At 37.4% G+C, this 27,815-nt stretch overlaps 2 protein-coding genes across 5 annotated transcripts; one reads left to right on the forward strand and one right to left on the reverse strand.

Moving 5' to 3' along the window:
• The first annotated feature begins 1,286 nt into the window (after positions 1 to 1,286).
• On the forward strand, positions 1,287 to 6,261 carry LOC113280960 (probable bifunctional riboflavin biosynthesis protein RIBA 1, chloroplastic). Of its 4 annotated transcripts, none has more exons than XR_003325863.1 (8): positions 1,287 to 1,627; positions 1,849 to 1,950; positions 2,043 to 2,110; positions 2,209 to 2,299; positions 3,209 to 3,465; positions 3,756 to 5,005; positions 5,609 to 5,842; positions 5,950 to 6,261. XR_003325863.1 is itself a non-coding variant. In XM_026529571.1 (2 exons), exons 1-2 carry the CDS (start codon positions 5,618 to 5,620, stop codon positions 6,049 to 6,051), a joined length of 327 nt encoding a protein of 108 aa, XP_026385356.1. In that variant the 5' UTR covers positions 5,012 to 5,617; the 3' UTR covers positions 6,052 to 6,261. The 4 variants fall into 4 exon arrangements, 1 of the variants encoding a protein (XP_026385356.1); XR_003325862.1 differs by having other exon boundaries at positions 3,219 to 3,465; positions 5,536 to 5,842; XR_003325864.1 differs by lacking the exon at positions 1,849 to 1,950 and having other exon boundaries at positions 1,329 to 1,627; positions 5,536 to 5,842.
• Positions 6,262 to 11,683: 5,422 nt separating this feature from the next.
• LOC113278724 (desiccation-related protein PCC13-62-like) lies at positions 11,684 to 20,384 on the reverse strand. Its single transcript, XM_026527485.1, has 4 exons — positions 20,190 to 20,384; positions 12,591 to 12,658; positions 12,293 to 12,518; positions 11,684 to 12,070 (listed from the first exon to the last, which is right to left on the reverse strand). The coding sequence occupies exons 1-4, from the start codon at positions 20,382 to 20,384 to the stop codon at positions 11,684 to 11,686; spliced, it is 876 nt and encodes a 291-aa protein (XP_026383270.1).
• Positions 20,385 to 27,815: the final 7,431 nt, after the last annotated feature.

Here is a 27,815-nt window from a genome sequence, read left to right on the forward strand (position 1 = left end):
AAAATCAAATTTTTTGTGTGTGCTTTTCTTGTGTTTAGAATAAAAGATGAGTGGAGTTTATATACTTGATTGGTGTCTCTTAGGAAAGGACATATTGTCTCTTGGCGAAGAGTCACATCTCTTGTAAGAGTCCTTTCATGGAGTGTCACACCTCTTGGAAAGAATCCATTCATGGAGGGTCATGTCACTTGGAAACAACCCTTCAATTATAACTAACATAATTTCTATTCAAAATTTCTAACATTATTATTATCAGCAGCAATACCAGCACCGGCAACATCGACATCAATTTCTTCCTCATCAAGCCATTGTTCCATGGGTGTACATTTTAATTTATGTCTAAGTTTCCAATCAAGTGCTTGACAAGCTCCAGAACAGTAAGTAACAGACCCACAAACCGGACACCTCTGAAACTCATGTCTTCTCTCTCACGCCTTCCGCAAACGGAATGCGAACACAATCTCAGATCCTCGTCGCCGGAATCAGTCTTCCCTCGTAGTGAAAACCAATCAACTATGAAGTTATTAGCAGGATGAGATTCAGGCGGTGGAACATTACATCCAAAATCACTAAGCAATGGACAACCAGAACCACCGGGGACAATCGTCACATGATGCCCGCCGTGCTGCTTAGGATGCCACGTAAGCCACAGATAAGATGATGACTTTGACGGTTCTGACGACGTGACGGCGGCGAGTTCACGAGCGTTTGCCTGAACGAGAAACCGGCAGCCTTCGGAGACGTTTTGTCTTACACCATAACCATCTTCTAAACATTGACATTTTTTTTTGGACGTCTGCCCAGGGCAGGAAACAAAAAACGAAAACAAGAAAAAATCAGCTAGTCGACTGGCAACCTTGCTGCAGAAATAGAAGAAGGGATCTGGGAAGATGTCCACCACCGTTGGACATTATGAGTTTTCACGTATGCTGCGAGATCATGAGCCATCGAGTTTACTCTCTTTGGGACAAAACTGAACTCCACCGAGTCCATTTCATTGGTCTTAGCAACAATTTCATCAAGGATGTGACGAATTCTCCAAGGGATGGAGTTGATTTTCTTCTGAAGAATGTGCACAACCTGTTGACAGTCTCCCTCTACCACGATACGGTGAGTCTCTAACCGCTGAGCAAGAGCAAAAGCTAACAGAAAGTAGGAATTGATGGTTAGTCCCAAATGTGTTGGGCTTTGGACGCTCTAATCTGACCCTCTCAGGCCTAGTACTGGTTAGTCCTAATTTACTAAATTCAAAATGAGTTAGTCCCTTTCTTGACGATTCAGTCCAAATCGAACTTTTTTGATGAAAAATATAACCCTTGTATAGAACCTAGAGTACTAATTTGTTGGTAGTTCATTTCTTCACTCTTCTATCGGCGATGAAACCTACCACGAAGAGCCAGAAATCTTCCATGTATCTTTAATCTGGAATGGAAGCGAAGAGAAATCTTCTATATCTTCATATATTCATCGATTTTCTTATCTTAAATCGTTATTCTCATTCAGTTTACATAAATCTAGATTCTCGGTGTTAGTGAAGTTCGCTGAAATGAAAATCCCAGGAGCAAGTTTAGTTGTCACTAACTGATGGAGATAAACGAAGAAGATATGATTGAATCTCTTAATAAACGTAAGTTCCACATGCGATTTCAATTCCTCCACGTTCTGATCTACTTTTTCTATGTTCAGGAACTGTTTTTATTGAATTTGTTAGTATTTTGTTAATTTCAATTGCTAATATATATGAATTTAACCTCATCTCTCCATTTAGATTTATAAATTTTCTATCCGAATTAGCTAAGTCTCATTTTTCGTAATTGACATCGATATTATTTCAAATTCCTAATGTAGGACCCTCATGTTTCACTTTTCTGTAAGCTATTGTGTTGTCGCCAATGGTATCAGCTAATAATATCGGTACATTGAAAGAATTCTGGCTTATTGCACCAAAAGGTTCCAACTCATAATTCCCGTTGTTGAGCCCACAAAATTTATTTATTTTTCTGCAAGACCTGTCAATGAACATTATGTTTCGGCATCTGCAGTAAGGCTTCAGAAAGTTTATAAGTGTTACCGGACATGGAGAAATCGTGCAGATTGTGCAGGAGCTTTGGTAAGCATCACTATTTCCTAATCTATTTTTTTCAAATGCGCGTTATGGATTTTTTATGCTGACTAAATTTGGTTTTCGTTTCCTCTAAAATGTTATAGGTGGGATATTGGACTTTGCCAAGTGGTATCCTTTTTCAACATTGAGAAACCAGAAACAATTGTTTCATGATGGAAACGGGTATGGACAAAGGTACTCCTCACTCGACTAAACATACGTAGTTGTAAGGAATTTTGTTTGTTATTGCTTAGTTTGCGTACTGATATGTTGAGACGGGATCTGTTGTTCAAAAAATTAGTGTACTCTTGTTATACAGGTCATATTTCACCATTGTAATTTTGGAAATTCGACGCTGCGCGATTTTTTTGACCTAGTTCCTACTTTGTCTTCCTCATAAAGTCCACGATGTTATGGGAATACTCCAGAAGTTTTCTTCATTTTTAAAATTGTTGTGGTTTGTCGATTTGTCTAATATGCATAGAAGTCCTTATTAGTGCGCGCTAAAGCCAACTTCTGGCTTCTATGCTTAGTGGTAAAAATCATTATAGATAAATATGACTAGATATGCCATGTTTAGCCACATTAAAGTTATCCATCGTCTCGAACAAGTTTTCGTTTTATATTGTGCTTATTTTGGGAGCTCAAGATTAGCTACTATAAAAGAAGGATATGTTATATTAACTAGATATCATGATTCACCATTTGTCTCTGAAATCCTGTGCTCAATAACTATATTTGTGAATCAAATGAAATTAAGTAGTTCCCATGCATGTTATATTATGTAAGCTTTCCTAAAATTATAAGTCTGTAGCTTACAGTTTTTTTTTTTAATTTAGATGTACCACTGTGCACATACGGTTGATTCAATAATGATACTAAGGAAAGTGACACGAAGTTTACATATTCACACAATATCTTGGATTAGAGTTTATTGAGATTATTTAAACTTTTAGTTTATTTGGAAAAGATGGATGCTCATGTTTGAAAATATGAGGAACTGTTTCATTTTAGTGATAAAATACTGTAATTTATTTTTCCATATAAGAATCTAGGTTAATTGAGTGTCATGAGGTGTTTTTTTCATGTTGAAATTGTTTAAAGGGTACTGCAGGTTGACGAAGTGGCTTGTTGGTTGATTAAGAAGGTACTAATTTTTGTTAAGGTCATAGGATGATGCGGTTGATCTTGTTGTACGATGGACGTGGATTGTAGTGCAAGATCTGCTTGCTAGTATCTCTCCTACAACACCACTCCTTGAAGCTTCTACTAGTCAAAATAACGTTGCATTGGAGTGTGGGATTCTCAATTGATAAGAAAGTTTGTTAATGACATAGATGGAGACAGTGGCTTCATCGCTGGTATTAAAATCTCTCACTATATTGTGTCTTCCTTACGTACTTTCTATATATGGATATGAAGTGGACAAAAGAGAAGTTGTTTTTCCTTATGGCTATAATTCTTTTGTTTGGAATTGCGCCTAAGTACGAAAGAAGATAGGCAAACTTCATTTGTTTCAGATCATTTTTACCTTTATGTATACAACAATTCAAAGATCTGATTTTTGTTTTGCATGATTGCAAAAGTTGATTTTTATTCTGATTGGCTTGATTTTTGTTAATTATGAGGTTTGTTTTGACGATTTTCGCAGTTTGTGGAGGATAACATGTCCCAGTATGACGATATGGACTACATGGGGGGTGATTATGAAATGGATGATGTAGAAGACGACATGGATGAAGAATTCCACTGTAGAGGTTTGGGTGATTCCGAGTCTAATGAGGATGATGGTGACCAATTGGTTTGTCTTTTGAACTCACTCTCTAGTTTTGTTGGATGTACTGCATTGGGTTTAATTACTTGATATATGATTTTGCGACGGGCTGATAAAGATTTTATTTGGATTCTATGCGGACTAATAAAATAACAGATACGAGATGATACGAGATGATTTTATTTGGATTCTCCGGTAATTCTTAATGTGTACATAATTGTACACATGTTGATTTAGAAAAAATTTGAAATTAGATAACACTTCTTATGACCAAGTCCCCATGTTGATCTTAATGTTATATCAAAGTTTTTAGTCTAGAATTATGAATTAGAAAATGTAGTGTTGTTATTAAGCTCAACTGCTAGTGAAGAGTCACTTCCTGTTGGTTCTGACAGAAACTAGATGTGTACATATTTGTACACCTAAGATATAAGTGTACATTGTTGTACACGTGTGGCAGAAATTGCATCTGTGCATAATAGTCCACTCAAGGACTCTTAATTAAATCTTAACTAAATTTTAGTGAACAATCTTTTTTCATTTCTTAGATGTCGAATCATTGATGTTATGAGTCACTGACTGTTATGACAGAAACTACATCTGTACATATTAGTACACTTACAATATAAGTGTACATTGTTGTACACATGTGATAGAAATTACATGTGTACATAATAGCGCACTTGTAATACAAGTGTACATTGTTGTGCACTTTTTAATACAGGTGTACATTGTTTTGCACATGTGACAAAAATCACAAGATGGTGGACATATATCGCATAAGCTTATGCATGTGTTAGTTTCTAGTTAGTTTTAGGGTTTTATGGAGGTAAATATATGTGTGTACTTTAGAAGTTTGTTAAACGTGAAATATTTTGAATAAGATAGATTCATTTATGAGGTGTTTTGGACAAGACTAGTTATTGAAGTTTTGTTGTTCTCTTCTATTTGTTACATGCAATTGATGTTATTGATGATACGGATGTTCCTCCAAGATATGTGAATAACACAGGTCTTTCTGCAAGAGTTGGAAGGCTTAATTTGGACTGGGTCGATCCTGATCAGCCTCATTTTCTGAATGAGGCTTTCATTGTGCAATGGCTCTTGCTGGTGGTGAATTTTTAGAGGTTAGATTTTTCTTTGTTAGTTCTATATATGAATATTTGCGACTTTAGTTTCCACTTCTGCTGAAAATATGCTGTCAGCAAGCAAGCAAAGGGTTGTGAGGCAGAGAAGGAGAGTTTTACTTGATAAACTTACCTGAAATACAAGTGTACAATTGGTGTACCCATAATACAAGTGTACATATTGGTGCACCTGTAATAAGATGAATGCAGGTGGATTTCACTGCCATTTCATCTTAGAAACAAGCCTTTTGTAGGAACTGAGATGGTGGATTTCACTGCCATTTTCATTCTAGAAACAAGCTTATTTTATGTTTCATTGACCAAACCCAAAATAAACATAACTATTATTTTTGGAAACTCTAAATAGCAAATATGCATATCTTTGTGAAACAGATGAGTGGATAGTTCTATAAGAGCCCACAACTAGTATTATGAAGGTGCCTTTGTATTGTGAAATTGTTAAAATAAGTTTGGGTTTCTTTGAATTTGTTTGTTTTGGGGACTAGTTGATTACTTTATTTGTTATGAAGAGGGGAGAAATGTTATAACTGGTTCAGTGGGCTAAGATGTAAGAACTCATTTGGAACAAATGCAAACGTACAGACTTTTCCCATGATTAGACCGAGTAACTCATGTGAAGGTGACAGCAGAGTTAGAGTTGCAGTTGTTTCTGGGGATGAGCATGCTAAATTATCAGGTGCATTTGAGACACTGGCAGCAGATATGTTTCCTACAACTGATGATTTCTATATGCACAAGGATGAGCCTGATTGGGATACACCAACGGGTGAAGTTTCTTTCTTAGGTGATGCAATTGAAGATATTCGTCAAGGCAAGGTTTGTTCTTTCTTAGCTCTGATCACTTACTCTTCTTACCCAAAAGTACTAGTGAAACCGTGAAAGTGATGATACCCACAACTTTTTTCCTTTTCTTTTTTGGGCAGACAGTTGCACCCATAACTCGGAACTGGATGGTCATTGTTGTTGATGACGACGATAGAGCAAATGAAGGGGATCTAATAATGGAAGCAGAGTTGGCAAACTAGTCATTGTTGTGGTTGATTCCAGTTGTATGTGGTGTACAAACTGGTGCACCTTGTCTTGTCTCTGGATTTCTGTGAATGTGTACTTTATACAACAGTGTAAACTTAGATTTTTTTAAAAATGAGAATTACACTGTCATATGTATACTCTTTTTGTATCTCTCGGAAAGAGTTTTCGGATTATATAAAGTTTGCGAATTGTGGACAAATGGTTCAAAAGATAAATTGTTTTTAATTATTTTTATATTATTTAAAATTGTTGACATCATCATGAGTCACTTTGTACTAAACTATAAATATTTGGACTAAATTTTAAATCTAGAGGGTTATAAATGTATTTATCATATTTTAAATAACTTTTGGACTAAATTGTATCTAGTTAACTCGTGATTGACTAATTCGTACTTTTTGATGCGTTTTTGGACTAAACCGTTTTTTCCCCTTGTTATAGTCAGGCTGTGCCAGACTATGGATCTACAGATCCTGTCGGCATATGATAGAGAGAATCAGGGAAGCCAACAAGCAGCTCTCTGCGGAGTCCTCCAAGTATATATCCAGAAATTGAGTGCTTCGGATGATACCAAAATTCTTATTCATCAGGATTTGGATCAGTTTATGATGTTATTACTCAAGGTGTTTGATTGCGGAACCTCTACAGGACATCGAGAAGCCATGCTTTGTATCGGGGCACTAGCTCATGCCACTGGTTCTGAATTTGGCAGGTACATGCCAAAATTCTACAAGTATATGGATATGGGTTTGAAAAATTTTAAGGAGTTTCAGGTTTGCGCTGCATCTATAGAGGTTGTAGGTGATATTTGTCGTGCTATGGATGATAAAATCTTTCCCTCCTGTGATGTTATCATGTCCCATCTTTTCACTGGCTTGTCCAATGGTGTAATCCACTGTTCTCTGACGCCCCTAATATTTTCCTGTTTTGGAGATATAGGGATTGCAATTGGTAAGCACTTTGAGAAGTATCTCCCCAATGCAATGCTAATGATCCAAGCAGCTTCTGAGATTTGTGCTAAGATGGACAGTGACAATAAGGTGATGAAGAAATATAACTTCCAGCTGAGGCGTGGTATCTTTGACGCATACTCCAGTATACTCCAGGGGTTAAAGAACTCAAAGGCAGAGCTTATTATGTTGCCCCATGCTGGTCAACTTTTGCAATTTATTGAATTCGTGTTCCGAGATAGGACGAGAGAGGAAAGTGTTTCAAAAGATGCAGTAGCAGCAATGGGTGACCTAGCTGATGCACTGGGTCCTAAATTGAAGATATTGTTCAAGGACAGAGCCTTCTATGCCGATTTTTGATAGAGAGCCTGGACTCAGATGATTATAAGATGAAGGAAATAACAGTTTGGACACAGAAAATGATTAAACGTGTTTATTGATCCAACCACTTTGGTGATTTCTGGGTTGTCTGATCCAAAAGAAGAACTTAGGTCCGTACATATACAGTTCTTGGAACAACCTTGTTACATAAAACATGCTTGATGGGGATTCTTCTCGAAAATTTTATTTTCCGTTGGTAATTTATTTACTGTAGTCACCATTGGAGTACATTGTGAAATATAATGAAAGCTTGTAAAGGGGATGCGGTGGAACTTCATATAAGATTTATTTTATATAAATACTTAAATAGGATCGTTGAACTTCATGATAATCACATAATTAATATGCAAGAATAGTTTATGAGAAATATCTTATAGCGCTAATCCGTAGTCTGTCGTCGGTCAATTGGGTGATAACTATAATACCTTGTGGAGGTCATGGTTTCTCTCTCTTCACCTTAGCCGTACTGAGTTATTCCTTGGATACAATAGTGATGGTTATTTTTTCCCATTCATAGATAGAGAGAGGACCAAGTTCCTAGGGTTTTAGTATTCGCCTTAGATCTCGACCGTGCATCAAAGAAGAGATATATATGTTAAGAATATGACTCCTTATATAAACTAACAGTGGGTTAGTCCACGAGTGAGTTGGAGGGAGTTTAATGTATTTTGAATCTTGAGGATTTTGAGGGAGTGTAAGAAAGTATTGAGAGTTTGAGAGAGTTTGGTGTGTTGAGTGTATGGAGTTTGAGAGACTCTCCCAAAATCTCTACTTTTTTGAGAGATTTGGAGTGAGGCAAAAATACACTATAAACTTCCTAGAACTCTCCAGAACTCCAAAAAAAAAAAAAAAAACTCCCTATCATTCTAATTTTTACCACTAACAGGGAGTTTAAGAGTTTCTTTCAAACTCCCCCACGACTAACGGGGTTTTCTAGGGAGTTGGGAAGACTCTTCTAAACTCTCCCACGACTAACGGGGATTTTAAGAGACTCCCTCGAACTCCCTCACGACTAACGGGAAAAAACACAACTACACCCAACTCCCCCAACTCCCTTGAGGACTAACACCCTGTAAGTTATAGATATTTAGCAATATCCTAGTTATGACCAAGATTCTCACATGGGCCCAATAAAGATAAATAATCTTGTAAGAAATTATCTTACATTCTCCCATTGGTCCATGATTATCTAGTAATGGTTAACTATAGGATTCATAAGGCGCGCCTAATTGCTGAATATAATACATTAGTGGTTAATGTAATACCTTGATTAAACAAGCTACTCATGCGAGTCATAGCGGTTGCACTGTCTTGTTATCAACATGTTCCCTTCCATGTACAAAACATAAACAACTTACTTAACTAGGCCTTTAAGAGGAGTATCATAATGGTCCACTGATGTCTTTAAACGAAAGACTATTTCTGTTAACATTCATCCATCCACATAAGTGTATACAAAACATGGATACAGAAATATATTCAGAATTGCATTAATAAGAGCTCAATAAATATTCAAAGCTAAGCACATAAACTAGCTGAATTCAATAATTAGTTACTCCCACAGACCTAAGATTTAATTTTTTCTTAAGAGGTCTTAAAAGGTAACTGTTCAATAAGTGCATTTGTAAAAATAATTGTACTTAACGGTAAATAAACAACTTATTGTTCTGAAATTCATAATTCACATATGGATACTCAAGGTTCATGTGTTTTCTTCCCTTTGCATTCATACTGTGCTTTAATGCTGCGAAGTTAAGACGATAAATTTCATCAATATAGAGACAAACTTAAATCTATTCTTATGAATTGAAGAGTAAGAATTTCAAGCCAATTAAAATCAGTGGGATCCCATCGTCAGTTCCTATTGATGACACCAAAACTTAACTCTGTAGATCATTCAGTGAAAGCCTTTATTCCTTTTCAGCCGCAGAAAAGAAGCAAGGTATATTTTAGTAAGATAACTTAATTTTGTTTATTGTTTGATATGCATTAGAAGGAAGCATTTGAACTGGCTCATTTTTAGAATGTTATTCAGGATCTATTTGTATTTTATTTTTTGACCTGTTATATTGATTTCTTACTGATTCTTGAAATAAAGAGCATTTTTTGGACTTTTCATCTATCCTTATTTTTGTCTTAGTGCTAGTTACATACATGGATGAACAATGTCACTAGTTAAATGGTATAAGAAAATCTGTAACCCTTGTGTTTATCACTCTACTGCTAGTAATATTTGAAAGATCACTAGGAATGTCTGTGCAAAGAGGATCAAGATAACTTGGATCATATTCTTAGGCACTGCAGGTTTGGCCAACACTTACGGAGTTGGGTATGTTTCCTTCCTATAAATCCTTTATCTTTACATTTACTTTAAGTAGACATAATAGCCCTGTTGTTCAAGAATTATGGATTATTATCAGTTTCTGCGCTATGGTGGGGATTTGGTTTGTTAGGGACAGAATTTTCTTTGATGTAGGAAATTGGAGTTTAGAAAGATCAAGAGGAGGATTCTTCACCTCACTCATGATTCTGCTGTCAAATTAAAAGGTTCTATGTGGAATTTTGTTTATGACATGCATATCTTAATATTGGTTGTAGGCCTTTGAAGTCTGTCATAGTTGTGGAGTGTTATTTCTTATTTCCTGAGAAGCATATTACCTTATTGTGCTGTGACGGAGCCTCTAAATGTAACCCAGGTCTCGCAGGGTACGGTTTTGTTGTCAGGAACCATTTGAAACATTTTGAAGGTACTGAATCTGGGGGTCCTGGGGTAGCTACCAACTATATTGCTAAAATTATGGCTGCCATTTGTGCTATGCAATGGGCAGTCACTCATCAGAGGTGGAGAATCATTATTCATTCCGCCTCGAAAGCTATTCTCTATGCTTTCATGAACAGGAGACTTCCTTGGATGTTTTGGTCTAGGTAGCACAAAACTTATTCCTGTCTGCATCCTGTTCACTTAAGACATGCTTTCCTTAGCTTCTTGGCAGATTGCTTTTTGCATTACAATTCAAGGCCTGGCTTTTTACAACGGCTTGATTATCCCTTTTTTTTGAAGCAACTTGAATATCCTGACATCCCCTATATCAGATTTTTGAATTTTAGTGGCTGTTTTCTGGGATTTTATTTAGTTTTTTGATTCTCTGATTTCGGCCTTAAGAATCTCTTGTCCATCTATTTGATCCTTTTCTTTTGTATCAGTTAATTTAATATAACATGAGCATCTGTAGTTCTATGTGACCCGTTTAAGTGGAATCAACTGTATAAGTATACCTTGTAGAAAATCAGCAGATGAATTGTAGCAAGAAGTATGTGTACAGAGAAATTGTAAAGCTGCAAGCTAGACTGTTGCATCAGTTTTGTATTCATATTCTCTAGTATGCAATTTGACTTCTAGACTCTGACAGTTGCCAGGAATCATTTGTCTGAACTCACTTACTCTCTCAGAAAGTAGACCTACCCTCCACAGCAGTTGGAAAAACCAGGAAAGCTAGTCATTGCTAGCTGTTCCAGACTCCTCACTTTGCGGTTAGTTTCCATGATATTTTCTTTTGGTCACTGTCTTGCTCTTCAGAACGAGTGGTGTCTGGGAATATGGACCTAGCTACTTGAGTTTTGAATAGGCCTGCTTAGTTTGGACAATATGAGAAAAATAATTGCAGTGATGGCAAGTCCAGCTTCAAGGCTTGCGAATAAGAGATGATGAGAGTTCTGTCCTGTGTAAAAATTTGAATTTTAGACTGCTTAACGGATGGAACTAACATTACAACATTGTTGGGGAAGAGCAGCAGCTGCTGCTATTGATGTTGAGAAAATTGTTCAAGCTTTAAATGGTGGTCTGGCAAGAGTTCCTTGGAGGTTAGTTTATTATGTGAACCAGGTAAAACAGATTGCTTTGAAATTTGGTCAGGTCGAATTCTCATCCATTATGAGAGGGCAAACGAAGTTGCCCGTCGACCGGAAACTGAATTTTACAGTGAATAATTGATTGTTACTAGTGGTTGATGCAGGAGAAGTTGCAGATTTAAAAAGAAGCTTGTTGGGCAGGAAATATTATATGGAACCATAAAAACCCTAGGAAGACTTGTTTTGTTCTCTGGCAAGCTGGCATAGGTTAGACCACAATCAATACTTCAATTAATATGTCAGTGGAATTCAGAAGCCTTTTGACGGAGAAGCATAGTGGGGACCGAAAACTTTGATAGTGCTTTCCAAAACCGATTAATGATGCAGCAATAATGAGTGCCAAGTTTATTGCTTCCAACTTTGGAAGTATACAGTGGCGTTTCAGTTATGATTTGTAATGGTATAGTAGTAGTTCTCTGGCAATCTTTCCATTTTCTCCTTTTGGGAAGAATCCACCGGGAACATGTTCGCTCCCAGTTGCATATACAATCCTCAAAACTTCACGCGGTGTTCCAGCGTAAGATAGGGAATTATAGTCAGCTGACAACAAGTTGCTGGTTGTTCGATTCTCTGCTCCCAAGTATGGAGGCACACGGATACCTTCATCTTTAATGCCGCACATCCCTAATGCATTGCTCAGCGCTGAGACACGCTCTGTATATTTGGCGACAGTGTGATCATATGGGTACACTTTATAATCTGCCCTCTCGTACAGATACTTCCTTATGACAGCGTCCTGCCCTGCTGCTACTCCTAATAAATCTGCTAACAGCTGCAACAACACACACCAATATGCAGAACTTATATTACATAAAAATTAACGTTCAAATATGAACGACAATGAACTGGACAAATTATACTACCTCTGATTTCAGGACGAGCGATTTTTTTCACTTTTTTAATTTACGATATTTTTAGATAAAAGTTGAAAAGATGAAAGTGTCATTTTTTCTGAGACGGAGGGAGTGTATAATGGTATAACTAGAGTTTGTACCCTTTTGGTTTTCCATCCCTTGATGAATGGATTCGCACCAACGTAAGTGTTAATTCCATAGTATGGAATCACGTATGCAGCCAACATGAAATTCAGGGTGTTTGCGTATGGATCAAACGGAGGATCCAGAGGATATCCAAACGCATTATTCATTATCTTAGCAAAAATACTAGCACTGAGATCCACCAACGGCCTTGGAAATCCACCAACTGTCGTTTTAATAGCCCTAATAATATAAACAATGCCATAGTTATGAATTGGACGAGAAAAAAAATGGAGGAAAGCTGCAAAAATCTACCTTATATGGCCAACTTGTTGATATCCAAACTCCTCGATAATACGGCTAACAAGTTTATCAAGATTAGCCTAGTTTAATTGGGGGCCATAACTTCCAATTGGGGGCCATGGAATTTTGTTTGCCCCCAAAATTTTCAGGGATGTAAATATCGCAATATGAATATACTATTTTACCCTTCACTAACTGAAAATCAGTTTCACTAATTAACTACGCTAATTAAGACCCCTGATCTATATATCCTAATTAAATCAAAGAGAAAATCAGTTTCTCTTTTATCTTCATCTTCCTCTCCTTCCTTTCTCTTCTCCACCTCCACCATTAACGACTCCACCTCCACCGAGGAAAATTCTTCGAACTGATTCATCGCGTAATCGTCGATGATAAAACTTTAATCGACGATTAACTTCTTCTACAAATATGGCTAAAACAAAGCAAACCGCTCGCAAAACACTTCAAATTCCTAATCTTGTAGATACGGTGAATGCAAAGGTGTACGTGCGAAGAGCTCCTGAAGCAAGCAAATCGAAACCCAAAAAGGGAATGGCTCCAATTAGAGGGTACGTGAACTTAAACCCACCTCCTATTCGATGTTTTGGTTGTTTTTTTATTGTGTAATCGAGATTGGTAACTGAAAAATAGAAGTTACAGAGTGAGAGTCGTTAGCATCGAAGAAATAATACCCTAACGACTCTTACATTGCATGCTTTTTCTATGAAAAATCGTTAACCTGTTAGTGTAAATATGACGACCCTTGTTCTGCTACTTCGACCTTTTGTGCCCTAGAATAGAGTCGTCGCCATATTAGGTTGAAGATGACGACTGTAGTTTGACGACCCCAAATTAGTGCGTAACGACTCTGGGTTGAACTTGAACTGCCTTCTGTTGGAGAAAACGATAGAGTCGTCAGTAGTATATAATCCCTAGACTAGAGTCGTCAGTAATCTATAATCCCTAGAGTCGTCATCTCTTTTATAGGGTCGGCAGTTACTTGTTTGACAACCCAAGTTTAATCTTTAACGACCCTTTAAGGACCAAAATCATCCTCACTGTCCAATTTTTGCAAAGAGTCGTTACCTTATAAATTACAGACGTTACCTTGTAATGAAGAGTCGTTAGTTTGTTAGAGCATATCATTGACGACTCTTTAACTGATAGAGATAAAGTTGATGTCTTATAAAAAAAAATTTCGTGTTTGGAATGTAGTGACAAGAAAACGAAAGACAAGGTTGAAATCACGAAAACTCCTCCTTCGAAACCTCCCCGCAACGGTAAATACTTACTTGCCGGTCCATTGCGCGGAAGAAGGCCGAGTGAGGTATCATTTTCTATCACCGAACCAAGAGACAAAGGTAATGAGTTGTACGATTCGTCAGAATCAGACACTCTTGTTGTTTCAGCTAACACTAGTGCTGAAGAAGAAGATGAACAAGAAGAAGAGCAAGTAGATGAGAAACAGGGTGTAGTTAATGAGATACAAGAAGAAGAGATTCAAGAAGAAGAAGAGAAACAAGAAGAAGAGAAAAAATAGGAGGAAGAGGGTGAAGGTAATGGTAGTGGTGATGATGAGGATGATGGTAATCAGGAGGAACAACATAAAGGTAATAATGGCGGTGATGATAATGATGATGAGGAGGAAGAGAATGAAGGTAATGATGATGAAAAGGATGAAGGTGGTGATGATGGTAAAACCACTGTTGAGGATGAGGAAGAGAATGCAAAGGCGAAAAAGTCGGTAAAGAGGGTTAAGAAGGATGGAACAGATATTGCACCCAGTGCGAGACACATTCCCGCTACTCATTTGATGTTGCCTCCTCTTCGAGGTGGTAAACTTAGAGGAGAACCTAGAGATGGGGGCAAAGTTCTATTTGGATATCCTGGATCGTGGGCTCATTGCATTAGTGAGACAATCGTAAGAATACCAAATTTGCTTGTTATTTGATTAGTTGGTGTTAACTTGTTTATGTTTTGTTTTTTAAATACATGTTTGTTTATGTTTTGTAGGATCATAAGGATGCCGCACGTCTTTTCCGGCACCAATCTTCTTTCAATAAAATGGAGTTGTGGCCGCTAGAAGGTGAATGTGCAAGAGTTAGAAATTTGGTTGAAAACTCAGGTTTGTACAATGTCGTTGTGAACTCTATGATTGTGTATGACAAGGTCGCAGTATCTAGTTTCTGTGAAAGTTATCACGCTGAAGTTGACACATTCCAACTTCCTTTTGGTGAGATGGAGATAACTCCTGATGACGTAGAACAGATATTAGGGTTGCAGGTCGAAGGAAAATCAACCGGTGAGAAGTTCAAGAGAAGGCCTAGTTGGGAAGACATCTATACATGGACCAAGAACTTGTTTGGCTAGGATTCCGAGAAGACTAATGGGCTTTTCGAGAAGGGACCTAAGTACCCGAAGAAAGAGTTCAAACTTGTAGATATTAGGAACATGTTTTCTGGGACAGAAAAGAAGGAAAAAGAAGGAGGTCTCTCTGATATGGAATGTCGCTATGCGGTGGCTGGGTATTTGTTGTATGTCCTTGCGTCGGTTACATTTCCTGACAGTAAAGGTAATCGGGTGAGCGCCAACCTTTTTCAGCTTTTGGATCCCTTGGAAGATGTGAGCAAGTACTCTTGGAGGACTGCCATAATTGCACACCTGAATTGTCAGCTTTCTCAGGGATCTCGCAAACTAACTTCTCAAATTAATGGGAATTTGGCTCTAATCCAGGTATTTGGATTGATGTAAGTTTTCTTATTTTTGTACATTTTAAAAATTGAATTATTTATGTTTATTTCATTGGTTGCTATAGGTGTGGATTTATGATCATTTCCCATCACTGATCAAAGATAATGAAGATGTGGAACTCAACCCAAAATGGAGCAAAGGTAGTCCAATGGGAACCAAATACTTGTTCACTGGTTCTCAAGATAGGGAACAAACTGATGCGTTGATACAAATGCGTCAAAAACTTGACAACATCACGGCTAAAGAGGTAGTCTTCAATCCATACAAGAATAATAGAGTTGGCGCAATGGAAGATGTCATGTATTACCATGGCCCTTTGTTTCACCCTAACGGTTTTTCAATGTATAATCCGATAAGAATCATGCGTCAACTTGGTTTTATTCAAGATTCACCCGATGAGGATTATGTACCTCAGTTCAAGCACAAGTTGGAAAAGTGCGAGGCTGACGAAGCGGGTATAAAGGTGGCTTATGAACCTGAAGTTGATGTCAAGCATTGGAATGATAGATACTCTAGGCTTGTAGACATCTCATGGTGGGTGCATGCGGATGAAGGTCATGAGGCAACACCGGATTACGTCGAATGGTATGAAGGCTTCTCCCATGGTAGGGTGATATGGGTAGATCCGACTCCGGGTAGGAGGACCAACAGAGCATCCACCTCATCTTCTTCTCAAGTCGACAGTAGAGATGCTACTTCCATTCTGACACTAGTGGTGAGTATTTAATTTTGTAATTGTGTTATTCATCTACATATAAGAGAGTTAATGTGAAATTGTTTTTGAATGCATATAGAGGGAGAGAATGAAGCTTCTTGTCAAGGCTTTTTGTTGCTCGGCTGACAAAGGGGAAGTGATGGATCCTACGGAGCAATGCCGGTACGCTGATTACTGCACGCAAATTGAAAATCCAAATGCAAAGAAGATGTTCAAGGAGCTGGCTAAGGAAGGTAAGAGGAGCCGGAAATCACGTAGCCAAAGAGCACAAGAAGTTGCTGAGCATGTCCAAAGTAGCCAACATCATGATGAACATCCCTTAGAGGTACAAGAAATTACTAGAGAAGATGTTGGTTCCCCAGAGGGTGCTCCTCCTAAGAAAAGCCGGAGAGTTAGCAGGTTAGGGAGGCAGTAAGGTGGTGGTCGAGGTTGAGATGGTCGACTTCAACTTATGTTAATTTTACTTTAGGAATTGAACTTAAGTGTGTGTTTAAACAACTTATGTGTTTGGTTTGGAGTCTTTGTTTCGAGTGATTTTATGTTTGGTAAATCCTGTGTTTGTTGAAAATACTATGTTTTCAAGTATGCTCGTTAGAACCATGTAGTACTCGAATGCAGACAACATTTCCCTTCCTCATACCAAGGGTCGTCATCTTCGTTTCCTAGTACTTTGACGACCCTAATTGTATTTACCACTTCAACACACAGAGTCGTTAATATCCTCAAATAGAGATCTAACGACCATTTTCCCAAAACATCCAGGAGATGGAAAGAATATTTCCGGATAGAGTCGTCAGTGTTTATAATGAAATCAATGACGACCCTTGGTTAACAAAATATATCTAGGAGGTTTGAATTTATTTGGCTAGAGTCGTTAGCTTTTTCATGTCAATGACGACTGTTTGTTGGATTTATGAGTCGTTACTCTGCTATGGATACATGTTGCCATTAAAAAAAAGCTTTCATGAGGTTGTTTTCAATTGATTTTTCACCTTGATATGTTCCTCTACTTATAGAATAATTTGTAACGGCTATTTTTTATGGGAAAAAGTGTATAGAAAAAGAGTCGTTGGGGTTTTTGCAAACAGTCGTCATTGTATACACTATCAATATGACGACTGTTGTATAATCCACTACAGTCGTTTAGGTATTTGAATATATAACTGACGACCCTATGTTGAAAAACCTTCCAGGAGACAACCTAATTTAGACCATTAGAGTCGTTAGGGTATCTGAAAATACCAATGACGACCCTATGTTGGGAAAACATTCAGGAGACAACCTAATTTGGTCCATTAGAGTCGTTAGGGTATCTGAGAATACCAATGACGACCTTATGTTGGGAAAACATCCAGGAGACAACCTAATTTGGTCCATTAGAGTCATTAGGGTATCTGAAAATATGACTGACGACCCTATGTTGGGAAAACATCCAGGAGACAACCTAATTTGGGACATTAGAGTCGTTAGGGTATCTGAAAATATGACTGACGACCCTACAATTATTAAAACCTTCCAGGAGACCACCTAATTTGGACCATTAGAGTCGTTAGGGTTTCTATATATATTAATGACGGCTCCAAGTTGGGAAAACATCCATAAGTTTAACTGATTCTTATGCCGCAAGATAAAACGCATTGTATTCATTAGGCACTCTTCAAAATAAAAATATTAGGGTTCAGGATACAACCATTATCAAAAAGTATGCTTAAAAATGCAATGCAGAGTTTTAAATGTACATCTTGTCTCACGATTCATCGCCCATGTCTACGTAAACCGGGGTTGGGTCCATAGCATTCCAAAGGTTCATTCCATACTCGTACTGATTTGTCCACTCCTTGGTGTAGTCTTCCCAATCACCATAGGCCACCCTAATTGTTTGATTTGAACGATTACGCACATATTCTCTTTTTCCTTGGAAATAATCCATTCCTTGACCTCAACCTTTGTTTTCCACGTCTACATTAAACAAATAACACGTTCATTATAAAACACTAATTAAACAATTTTCGTATGGATATACATTGACTCAAACAATAAAAACGTACCAAATCGGTCATATATGCTTGGGAGGTATCCGGGCCGACAGTGTCGAGGGGTTCAGGTTGAGAGCTCACCCGTACAACCAACTACAGAAAAAGAACAACAAAATCAGTATAGGGTCGTCACTCTGTAAGATGTTAATATGACGACCCAGACAGTCGTCAACATAATTTACAGGTGAACGACTCTTTAAGTCGTCACCCAGATTTTCTGTAGAAAAACGACCCTTTTCTCGACGTATGACGACTCTTTTTTATAAAGTGACGACTCTACATTGATAGATATAACCAACTCTGCCCAGTTTTCACCTTGAATCGCCACCTTGTATACATATAAAATAACGACTCTAAGAGTCGTTCTCTGGTACATATGAAGAGTCATTTGGTTTTAATCTTTACGGATTAACGATTCATGTTAGTGGTTGCATTTATTTTTGAATTTAACTCAAACAAATGTGGTTGAGGCAGTTTGGTCGCTCCATTTTATATACAGAGGCCCATATCTCACCTATTCCATATCAAAACCCAAATTATCAACCTCCTCTTCTCCTTCTCATTTAATTACATTTAAGAGCAAAAAAAAGAGAAACATCATGACTCCATTCACTAATGAAGAGAATTGTGCCATTACAAGAGCTTGGAAAACAGTCACTATCCACTTTGAAAGTCTAGACAAAGACATTGATGAAACATCGGATGCTTGGTGGAACCGCGTATTCATCGTTTTTGTGGAGATGGACGGAAATTGCAACTCAAGGTCTTTGAAACAAGTCAAGGAACGCTTCCAGAAGATACAATTCGAGTGTGATGTTTTGAAAAGAGAACTTAAGGCTGTTAGGGAAGCCTTTCCGGATATGCCGAGTGTTGTAAGAGTAAGTATTTGAATAAGAGGTAAAACTTATAAAAAGCTTTGATCAATACTAACTAAGTACATTTGCATTTTCAGTTGGGGAAGGCGTATCGCTATTACGAGGAGCTTCGTGGGGAAAAGTTTGAGCTCCACGATTGCTACTTTATCTTGGATGGCACTAGATATAACTACGCCATATATGATTAAGTGTATAAGTGCACCTTTATTATCTATTGTATTTCATTTCCTTCAACGCAACGTTATGCGAGATGTATGCCTTTTACGATTCAATGAAATGATTCTATGAAATCAAAAATTATGAGAATCTAGTGCAAGGGTCGTTACTTTATATAACTAATCAAACTAACGACTCTAAAAGAAATTAGTAATTGATAGCTAGGATCGTCATTTCATATGGATACATGTATTATGACCCTAAGTGTTACTTTTTACAGAGAGTTTTGGTTTTAGAGTCGTCTATGTGTAAACAAAACAACAGAACGACTCTAAGTGACCTAGTTAAAAAGGGTCGTCAATGTTTAGCACACTACCCTAACGATTTTTCATAACCTGGAAAAGTTGCAGGTTTGGGTCGTTATTGGTAGTGTCAAAATACTGACGACCTCAGAGAGTCGTTTGGGTATACACCCCCCAACTATGACGACCCTTTGTCTGAGTTTTTCCATAGTGTGGATGATTCGACCACTTGGAGCACCATTCAGACAATTTGAAGAGTATAAGAAGTTTACCTGATTGTTTTGGCCTTGGGGTTCCTCATTTTGAGTGTTGGTTCCTTCATCTTGAGCAATGGGATCTTCATTCCAACCATTGTTCATGCCTTCCTCTATCAACATCTCCTCATCAAACATCCAACCCATATCATTAGTTGAGACAATCTTACCATCAACACAATCATTGTTGTTATTTGAAGCTTCACCAATCTCATTCCCTCTACTTGAATCACCCATTTGTAAAAACCCTAGGTTTTCCTCTCAAAACTCCTCCTCTTCTTCTCAACACATAAAACACATTTTCCATAATTTTTTTCCTAAAATCAGATTTTAATCTAAATACACTTACCACACTAATCAAACTAATTAATTCCTAATACTAATCATATAAGGGCAGTTTTGCCATTTAGAAAATATTTTTTTAAGGGGTGACCCAAATTAGGATTGGGTGACCTTTTTTGTCCCGTAGTGCATGGCCCCTAATTAGAAGTTATGGCCCCCAATTAAACTAGGAAGATTAGCTTTCTGTGCTCCAATCGGCGGTGGTCCGCCCATTACTAATTCCGGAGCGACTTTATCAAGACCACAACCCAGTGCTCCATACAAGTAAAACTCAGCTAGTAAGTGCTCGAGATTCAAAGAAAACTGCAGCAAATGGACGTCGTCCACGTAAATTGCAATTGGTTCTACTGATAGAGGAAAACCTACCGAGTCCATGACCGAAAACATGAGCATGAAGTATACATATTTTAAGATGGAAGTGAGGATGCTGAGATAATTCTTCTTCTTTGAGTACTCAAATTTATTGTGACTAAGGCCGGGTCTAATCGTAATCCAAGATTCAAGCTTTTTCTTGGATCCACGTCACCAAAATACATCGCCCGGGCGTAGTGGGGATCCGAGATTCATAGTAGATACGCGTTTTGAATCTGCACAGCACGCATTTTCTAACTGCGTGTCATTGGAAAACTCAAATACGGCAGTTCCTAACAGCGTATTGACCTTGTTGACCGGTCAACCTGCGGTTTCAAAGTGCGTGGTCAGGAGAACCCCTAAATGTTACAGATGCCACACTCCTTCTCTTTTCTTACTTTCTCTCTTAATCCTCCCATAGAACCTCACTTCTCATGGGTTGATTGAAGATGATTTAGTGTTTTCTAGCCTAAAATATTTGGTGATATTTTTGGGAGATTTCATCAACAAATCAACGCAAGGTATGAAATTTTAATTTTCATTGATTTTGTTGATTTTGGGTTTTTAAATTTAGTTATAAAGGATTGAATTCGATGTTCTCCTATGTAAAAGCTTGATTATGTTGTTATTGAGCAGTAGTGAAATTTTTGAATTGATTTGAAAAAAATGGAATGTTAACTTAAGGTATTATTCATGACCGAAGCAAAAATTTTACGGATGACACATATAAAGAATGCAAAGCAGCACTTTCTGGGACGAAAGATTCTGGGACATGTATTCAAATTCTTAACCCTGTTAGAGTTCTTGGTCTGTTTAAAAGAATACTGGATCAGGTATGTGCTTCTATTGATGATGGTTTGGGTACATAAAATGGTAGTGAATCCCTTTCGAGATAAAATTCTCAAGCAAGATATATGACACGATTCTTTAGCTTCATTCTCTATTCCTTGCACTTCTTTTTTTTCTGTTGTTAATATTCCTTATCTTCGTATTGCAGGACTGTGAACTGCTATATCTCAGTGACATGCCTGAGAAACTTATTATCACAGACATTTTGGTGCCTCCTATAGCTATCCGTCCGTCCTTCTTTCGTAGGTGGAGGAACAACAAGGTTGGTTATACATGGTTGAACATTCATGTCTTTAGTGCTGCTGTTTGAGTTACTCGTGATAATTTATTCTATGTGCTTAATTAGTGAATTGATTATCAATTTGCTTTTGCCGCAGTAACGAAGATGATATCACTTCTAAACTTAATACCATTATTCAAACAAATGCTTCCCTCCGAAAAGACTTAGATGGCAAGAAGTGTATATATCAGAGCATAACATGGTTTACTGTTTGCTTTTCAGTTTCTCACTACATTTTTCAAAATATTATCGCAATAGTATGATTAGAAAAATTACTGCTTCTTGTTTATTTGGTTCTGATGAATGTTTTCTATGCTCTAATCTTAATAACACTATTCCTCGACTTGTTCAGGATGCTTGGGAATTACTCCAAGTTGAGGTTGCACAATATATTAATAGCGAAGTCCGCGGTGTCCCGGTAAGTATGTTGTCCTCAAAACCATTACGAGGGTTCGTCCAACGTCTCAAAGGAAAACATGGACGCTTTCGTGAGAACTTGTGTGGAAAACATGTTGAATATACTGCCAGGACTATTATTTCCCCTGATCCCAATCTAAAAATTACAGAGGTTTCTTGTTGTGTTTAGCTTTGACTTTCTTTAGTTGTTGCATACTATCTTTGTTTGTGCACATAATTGGCTAACACATCTGATGAATGGTTTGTATTTTCTGTCTGTTTTTAAGTGGGCATACTTATATTGGTTGCTCAAACCTTAACATACCCAGAACTAGTGTTCCATCAAAACATAGAGAAGTTAAGGAAATATGTGGTAAATGGTGCTTATAAATATCCAGGAGAAAAATCTATTATATCTGCTGACGGTTCAATGACGTATGTGCTATTGTACTGAGTATATCTAAGAATATGTAAGTACTGTTGAATTACCTAAGAATATCTAAGTACTGTTGATTGCACATAAGAATATCTAAGTACTGTTGTATTTTGTTTTCCATAGTGTGTTATCCTGTTTTCATTAAATTTTTCCGTGGTAATTGAATTACCTGATCCTTCTGCAGGCTTCTGGATCGTGGTTATAGACGAAAAAAATCATGTTTATGGACTCAAATTTGGTGATATTTTAGAAAGGCATCTGGAGGATGGGGATGTTGTGTTATTTAATCGTCAGCCTAGCTTGCATCGCATGTCTATAATGTGGCATAGGGTATTTGCATCAACATCTTGTTTGAATGTTACACTTTGTTTAATTTGTGTTTCTTTGTTCTCTTCGTCTCATGTTGATTTATTGGGAAATGCTTGTAGGCGAAAATAATTCCTTGGAGAACATTGAGGTTCAATGAATCTGTTTATAATCCATACAATGCTGACTTCGATGGTGATGAGATAAATATGCATGTTCCTCAAACAGAAGAGGCTCGCACAGAGGCTCTCATGCTGATGGGGGTAATTGCTCAAACTTTGTCCTTCAGATATTGTTGTCAGTTTCTATTTGGTTGTCGATATTCCTTTTTGTTAGATTTGTGACTATTTTATCTTTATATGTTCAGAACTTCATATCGATTTAAATTATCTGATGTTTGTTTGCAGTGAATTGCACATGAATTCTCCAATGAATTCTATTGTAACTTTCCTGCATCTGGTTGATTTTTGGGCAGCTTGTTTCTTAGTAGATATAGTTAGGGGACTGACAGTGTTGTTTAATTTCATTCCGATATACCTTCACTAACAATTGTTAGTTAACTTTTTGGTGCTTCCACGTGTATGGGATATCAATCTTTTTCATGCAACACTCCATTCTATCAAATATATAACACGTTTCAAAATGCATAAATATAATCTTATTTGTATAGAACTCAATGCTGTCAAACAAACAAACATCTTATAAAACGTGTCAGAAACATGATTTTTCCATATTTAAGTTAGAAAAAAACATTGTTCTATTCATTGCACCTTTTAATCATTAGATTCCATAACTGCGGATATGTGGTTCAAATGGATGAAAATGCCAAGCGCAGCTTCCTTTTTGCACAATAGTTGGGATTCACTTCTCAGTCAGTTTTTTGCAAAAAGTCCCGGGCTTGTAAAATCTTTTTCACTTAGATGCTAGTAGTCTTAGCTGGCCTTATTAACTGTGGTCTTGTGTATATGCTTTTTCAAACAACAACATGAAAAAAAAAAGGTTGTTGTTTTGAGTTGTTCCTTAGTTTTTCATATAACACTTCTGTTTGAACTAATTGAAGCGAAATGGTTTTTCACAAACAGTAGAGCTTTGGACAGGGAAACATCTATTCAGCATTCTAGTTCGCCCTCGTGCTCAGATGAGGGTCTATGTGAATTTTACTGTTTGATGTAATTTTAAAGTGGTAAGTAGAGTATTGTTCAAACTCGGACTTGTAAGATTCGATTTCAGACTTAATAAAATATATACAATAAGTTGTCACAGTATCGAGAGGTACTGAGACTCAAGATTCCACCAAATTCCATTCATGCGACTCAAATAATAATTCCAATCAATTATAGTTCAAATAATAAAAATATGGACTCTTGTTCTTTGCCAAAAATAGATTTTTGAAAAGCAATGACTGTAAATCAAAAGCATGATGTATCAAAAATACATAGACCAAGCATACACCATCAAACGAAATCACACCCATTCAATAAAAATCATAAATCGATTAAAAATCAATGCAAATAGTCATAAAAGAATTATTAGAATTACCACATGTGTGAATTAGGGCTTCCTCCGTCATCCCAGTGTTAGGGTTTAGCTTCTCATATCAAAAACAGGCTCAAAAGAATAAATCATGGCTCAAAAGTTGTTTTTATTGAAGAGATGATATGATTCAGTGAATATGCAACGACGTACTGGCGTTACAGAGTTCACTGTTACAGGAGGTGTGGCTAACTGAAGATAAATGTGGCTGTTCAGCTGTTACAGACAGAAATATTGTAGCACTGTTGCGAATTTGAGACGCTGTTCTTCGTTGCAACGCTTGTTCTTCAGCAGCAGCAGCAGCAGAGACAGGCTTCCTGTAATCTCTGATTCTCGCCTCCTGAGCTCTCCTCTTGACCCCAAACTCTCGACACCCCTTCTACATGACCCAAACAATCTATTTATACACCACATGACGATTAAATCTCTCCCAAATCGCTTCGAAATCTCTTCTTTCCTTCCTTGGCAGTCATGACAATAATTCCTTCCAGAAATTGTTTTACGCGTTTCTGATCTCTCCCACTTATATCAAACTCTTCCTTAGATAGAATATGTACCTTTGGAACGAATTTCTTTCCTTTAATCTCTCTGAATATCCAAAAACAAACCCAACAGGACCATGTTTCCTTATTCACCTCTGTTTCCCTTTTCCGGCCATTCCAGCCCAATTCGATCGATCCAATTTCTTCTAGTAAACTTTTCTAGCCATGAGAAGTCCATCCCAATCAATTTCCGGTGTTGAATCTCTTTAAAACTGCCCAAAGCTTCACGTCCAAAATCTGCAGACGTGAAGTTTCTTTTCCCGCCAAATCTTTTTGCATTTGAATTTTGAAGAAGATGACCTCCCCGTATCCAGTTCTGGTGTCCCTTTAGCACATGCCCGAAATGGGTTACCACTTATCCAAAGTGAGAGTCCGTATAGTAATTTTCTCCCACGAGCACAAAAACCGCTTTTCGAGCCAATTTCGCCGCAAAAGCTTATTTCTCCAAAAATTCCTACAAGGACATAAAAATCCATAATAAATATAAAATCGAGCACTAATAATATATACAATTGAGATTATATAAGACACAAAAATGTGCCTATCAAATACCCCCAAACTTATTATTTGCTAGTCCCGAACAAATCAAAACTACAAAATAAAATCCTAACTCACTGTCGTAGGCATCGTCTATTGCATTTAGCGTATGCAATAAGCCTTTAAACCCCTAGGTGTCCCTAGTGGCCGAGTTATAGTCTCAGGAGGGCTTACTAGAGATATACCCACAAAACCTTTACTCCAGATCTTAGCTATCTACGCAGAACCTTGGAAGGCACTAAAGAATCTCCTTAGTTGGCATACTTATTGACTACAGGAAGAAGTACCCTGATGCGAAATTCCAATTGTTGTACACGAGTTTGCACTCAAGCATACTAACATTCATATATAAGTGACAGAGCTCTACTCAGATAGTTGCACTATGGACATCATATTCGGAGTCAAAACTAATCACATGGATAGATCAAGAAGATGGATATAGAAAAACATAGATGGTTTTGATGTTTACTAGGTGAAGGGTGTTTCCCATATCTGTCTGAAGGCCTCCGCCAAAATGAACCTATCCTAATGGATTGAGATATTAGTCTGACTAATATCAACACACTGGCATATACAAGGGAACCAGTGGTCGATAACCTAACTCTAGGTCAACACAACTGGCATATACAAGGGTACCAGTGGTCGACTTTATTGAATTTGTTCCTTTTGGTCAAATGGTCTGGTCTCAATTTTTTATTTTTTTTTCAACTTTTTGGTAACTACCATTTTTTTTATCTCTTTTTTTCTCTTTTTCTTTTTCAACTTTTTTTTTTTGCATGGTATCTCAATCACTCTAATTCACCCTAGCATTGGTAACAACTTGAATCGTGGGCCCCACCTATCACTTAGAGAAACATAGTTTAAAAACAAAATAAAATAAAAATAGAAGTGAAAAGGACTCAACGAGATATGGTGAAACTATCATGTTATTTCTAACACCTGAGCTCCGTGCTTTTATGAATAGACTCTTCTAGATGTTTCCATCTAATCAGATTGGTTCCTCAACTCCTACGATCAAAATGCTTCCATCCACTTAGATTAGTTAGTGCAATCCTCAATAGGCATAAATTTCTAGGTTCTGGAGTTTATTTATTCATACTGCAACTAAAAAGTTTCTCCCATACCCCCAAACTTAAATCTAACATTGTCCTCAATGTTCTAAAGATAAAATTAAAAGCATGAACAAGGAGAAACTGTTACCATTTGAAGCAAAAGAGATAAGGAAAGATATTACCGTGTTGCATGAGATTGGGTTACCTCCCAAGAAGTGCTAAGTTTAAAGTTTTCATCCAGACGTCAAATACCACAAAATGGCTAATTACCTTTCAAATCATATATCAATAGTCGAAACAACTGTGGGTCAACAAAAGCAAATAAAATTGCCACAATTATCAGACAACTGCACCAAATCAGAAAAATGAACAGGCATAGCACATCCTCATCCAAGGTTTCCTGCAAGACAACTGGGTTTTTCTGTTGTGCCCATTTGGGCTTCATATGAGTGTCTTGACAAATTGACTCATTCGAACAACAAGTCTTTAGAATTTCCTCCTGGACAATATCAGGAGGATCCGGTTGCGGAGTCGGAAGTGACTCAAGTAATACCTCAGGTACACTAGGCTCGAATCCCAAGTTAGGGACTTCTACTGGGGATAATTGACCATTACTACCCCCAAATTTAGGGTAGTCAGTATTCTCGGACAAACCTCTAACTATTGCTTGAATTTATGGATCCTCAAAGTCTTTAAAATACTCAAGAGCTTCTTCTAGTTCATTACCCCCAAACTTAGGGTCAACACTACTCTCCGCAAGGCCTGGCACTATGGCTTGAATCTCAGGGTCCGTAGAGTCTTTAAAGTACTCAAAAGTTTCTTCTAGTTCAAAAGTTTGGTCACCTAACTGACTTAAGAGAATTTCCTCATCAATTTCATCTAAGGAATCACCAAATAAAGTGTCGTCCCAATTATCCTGAGTTAGATCCTGAACTAAAGTGCTAATCATATTCACTTCTTCTAAATCATCGGAAGGTTGTCTATTAACATTACAAAAATTTAGTTCAGTGGTCATATTACCAAAGGATATGTTCATAAGTCCGGTCCTACAGTTGATGACAGCGTTAGCTGTGGCTAAAAATGGGCGACCTAAAATCACCGGTATTTGAGCACTAGGATCCTGAACAGGCTGAGTATCTAGAACAACGAAATCCACTGGATAAATAAATTTATCAACCTCAATCAGAACATCCTCTATGACACCACGAGGTATTTTGACAGACCTATCATCTAATTGCAATGTCATTTTAGTCGGTTTCAATTTACCAAGACCTAGCTGGTTGTATACATGATAAGGGAGTAAGTTCACACTAGCTCCTAAGTCAAGCAATGCCTTATCTACTGAATAGTTACCGATCACACAAGATATGGTGGGGAATCCAGGGTCTTTATACTTAGGGGTTGTTTGGTTCAGAAGGATTGAACTTACCTGACCAGCTAAAAAAGCTTTCTTATGGACATTAAGCTTACGCTTTCGTGTACAAAGGTCCTTAAGGAACTTGGCATAAGCAGGGATTTGCCTAA

This window comes from Papaver somniferum, chromosome 5, assembly GCF_003573695.1.
Source record: "Papaver somniferum cultivar HN1 chromosome 5, ASM357369v1, whole genome shotgun sequence".
NCBI lineage: Eukaryota > Viridiplantae > Streptophyta > Magnoliopsida > Ranunculales > Papaveraceae > Papaver > Papaver somniferum.

Excerpts from the sequence above, each read along its gene's own strand:
- LOC113278724 (XM_026527485.1), bottom strand. The coding sequence starts at position 20,384 with ATGGACTCGGTAGGTTTTCCTCTATCAGTAGAACCAATTGCAATTTAC. Across the intron at positions 12,659-20,189 it reads CGCCGATTGGAGCACAGAAA|GCTAATCTTGATAAACTTGT; the intron begins GCTAATCTTCCT and ends CAATTAAACTAG. Across the intron at positions 12,071-12,292 it reads AGGGATGGAAAACCAAAAGG|CTGTTAGCAGATTTATTAGG; the intron begins GTACAAACTCTA and ends GTGTTGTTGCAG.
- LOC113280960 (XM_026529571.1), top strand. The coding sequence starts at position 5,618 with ATGATTAGACCGAGTAACTCATGTGAAGGTGACAGCAGAGTTAGAGTT. Across the intron at positions 5,843-5,949 it reads AAGATATTCGTCAAGGCAAG|ACAGTTGCACCCATAACTCG; the intron begins GTTTGTTCTTTC and ends TTTTTTGGGCAG.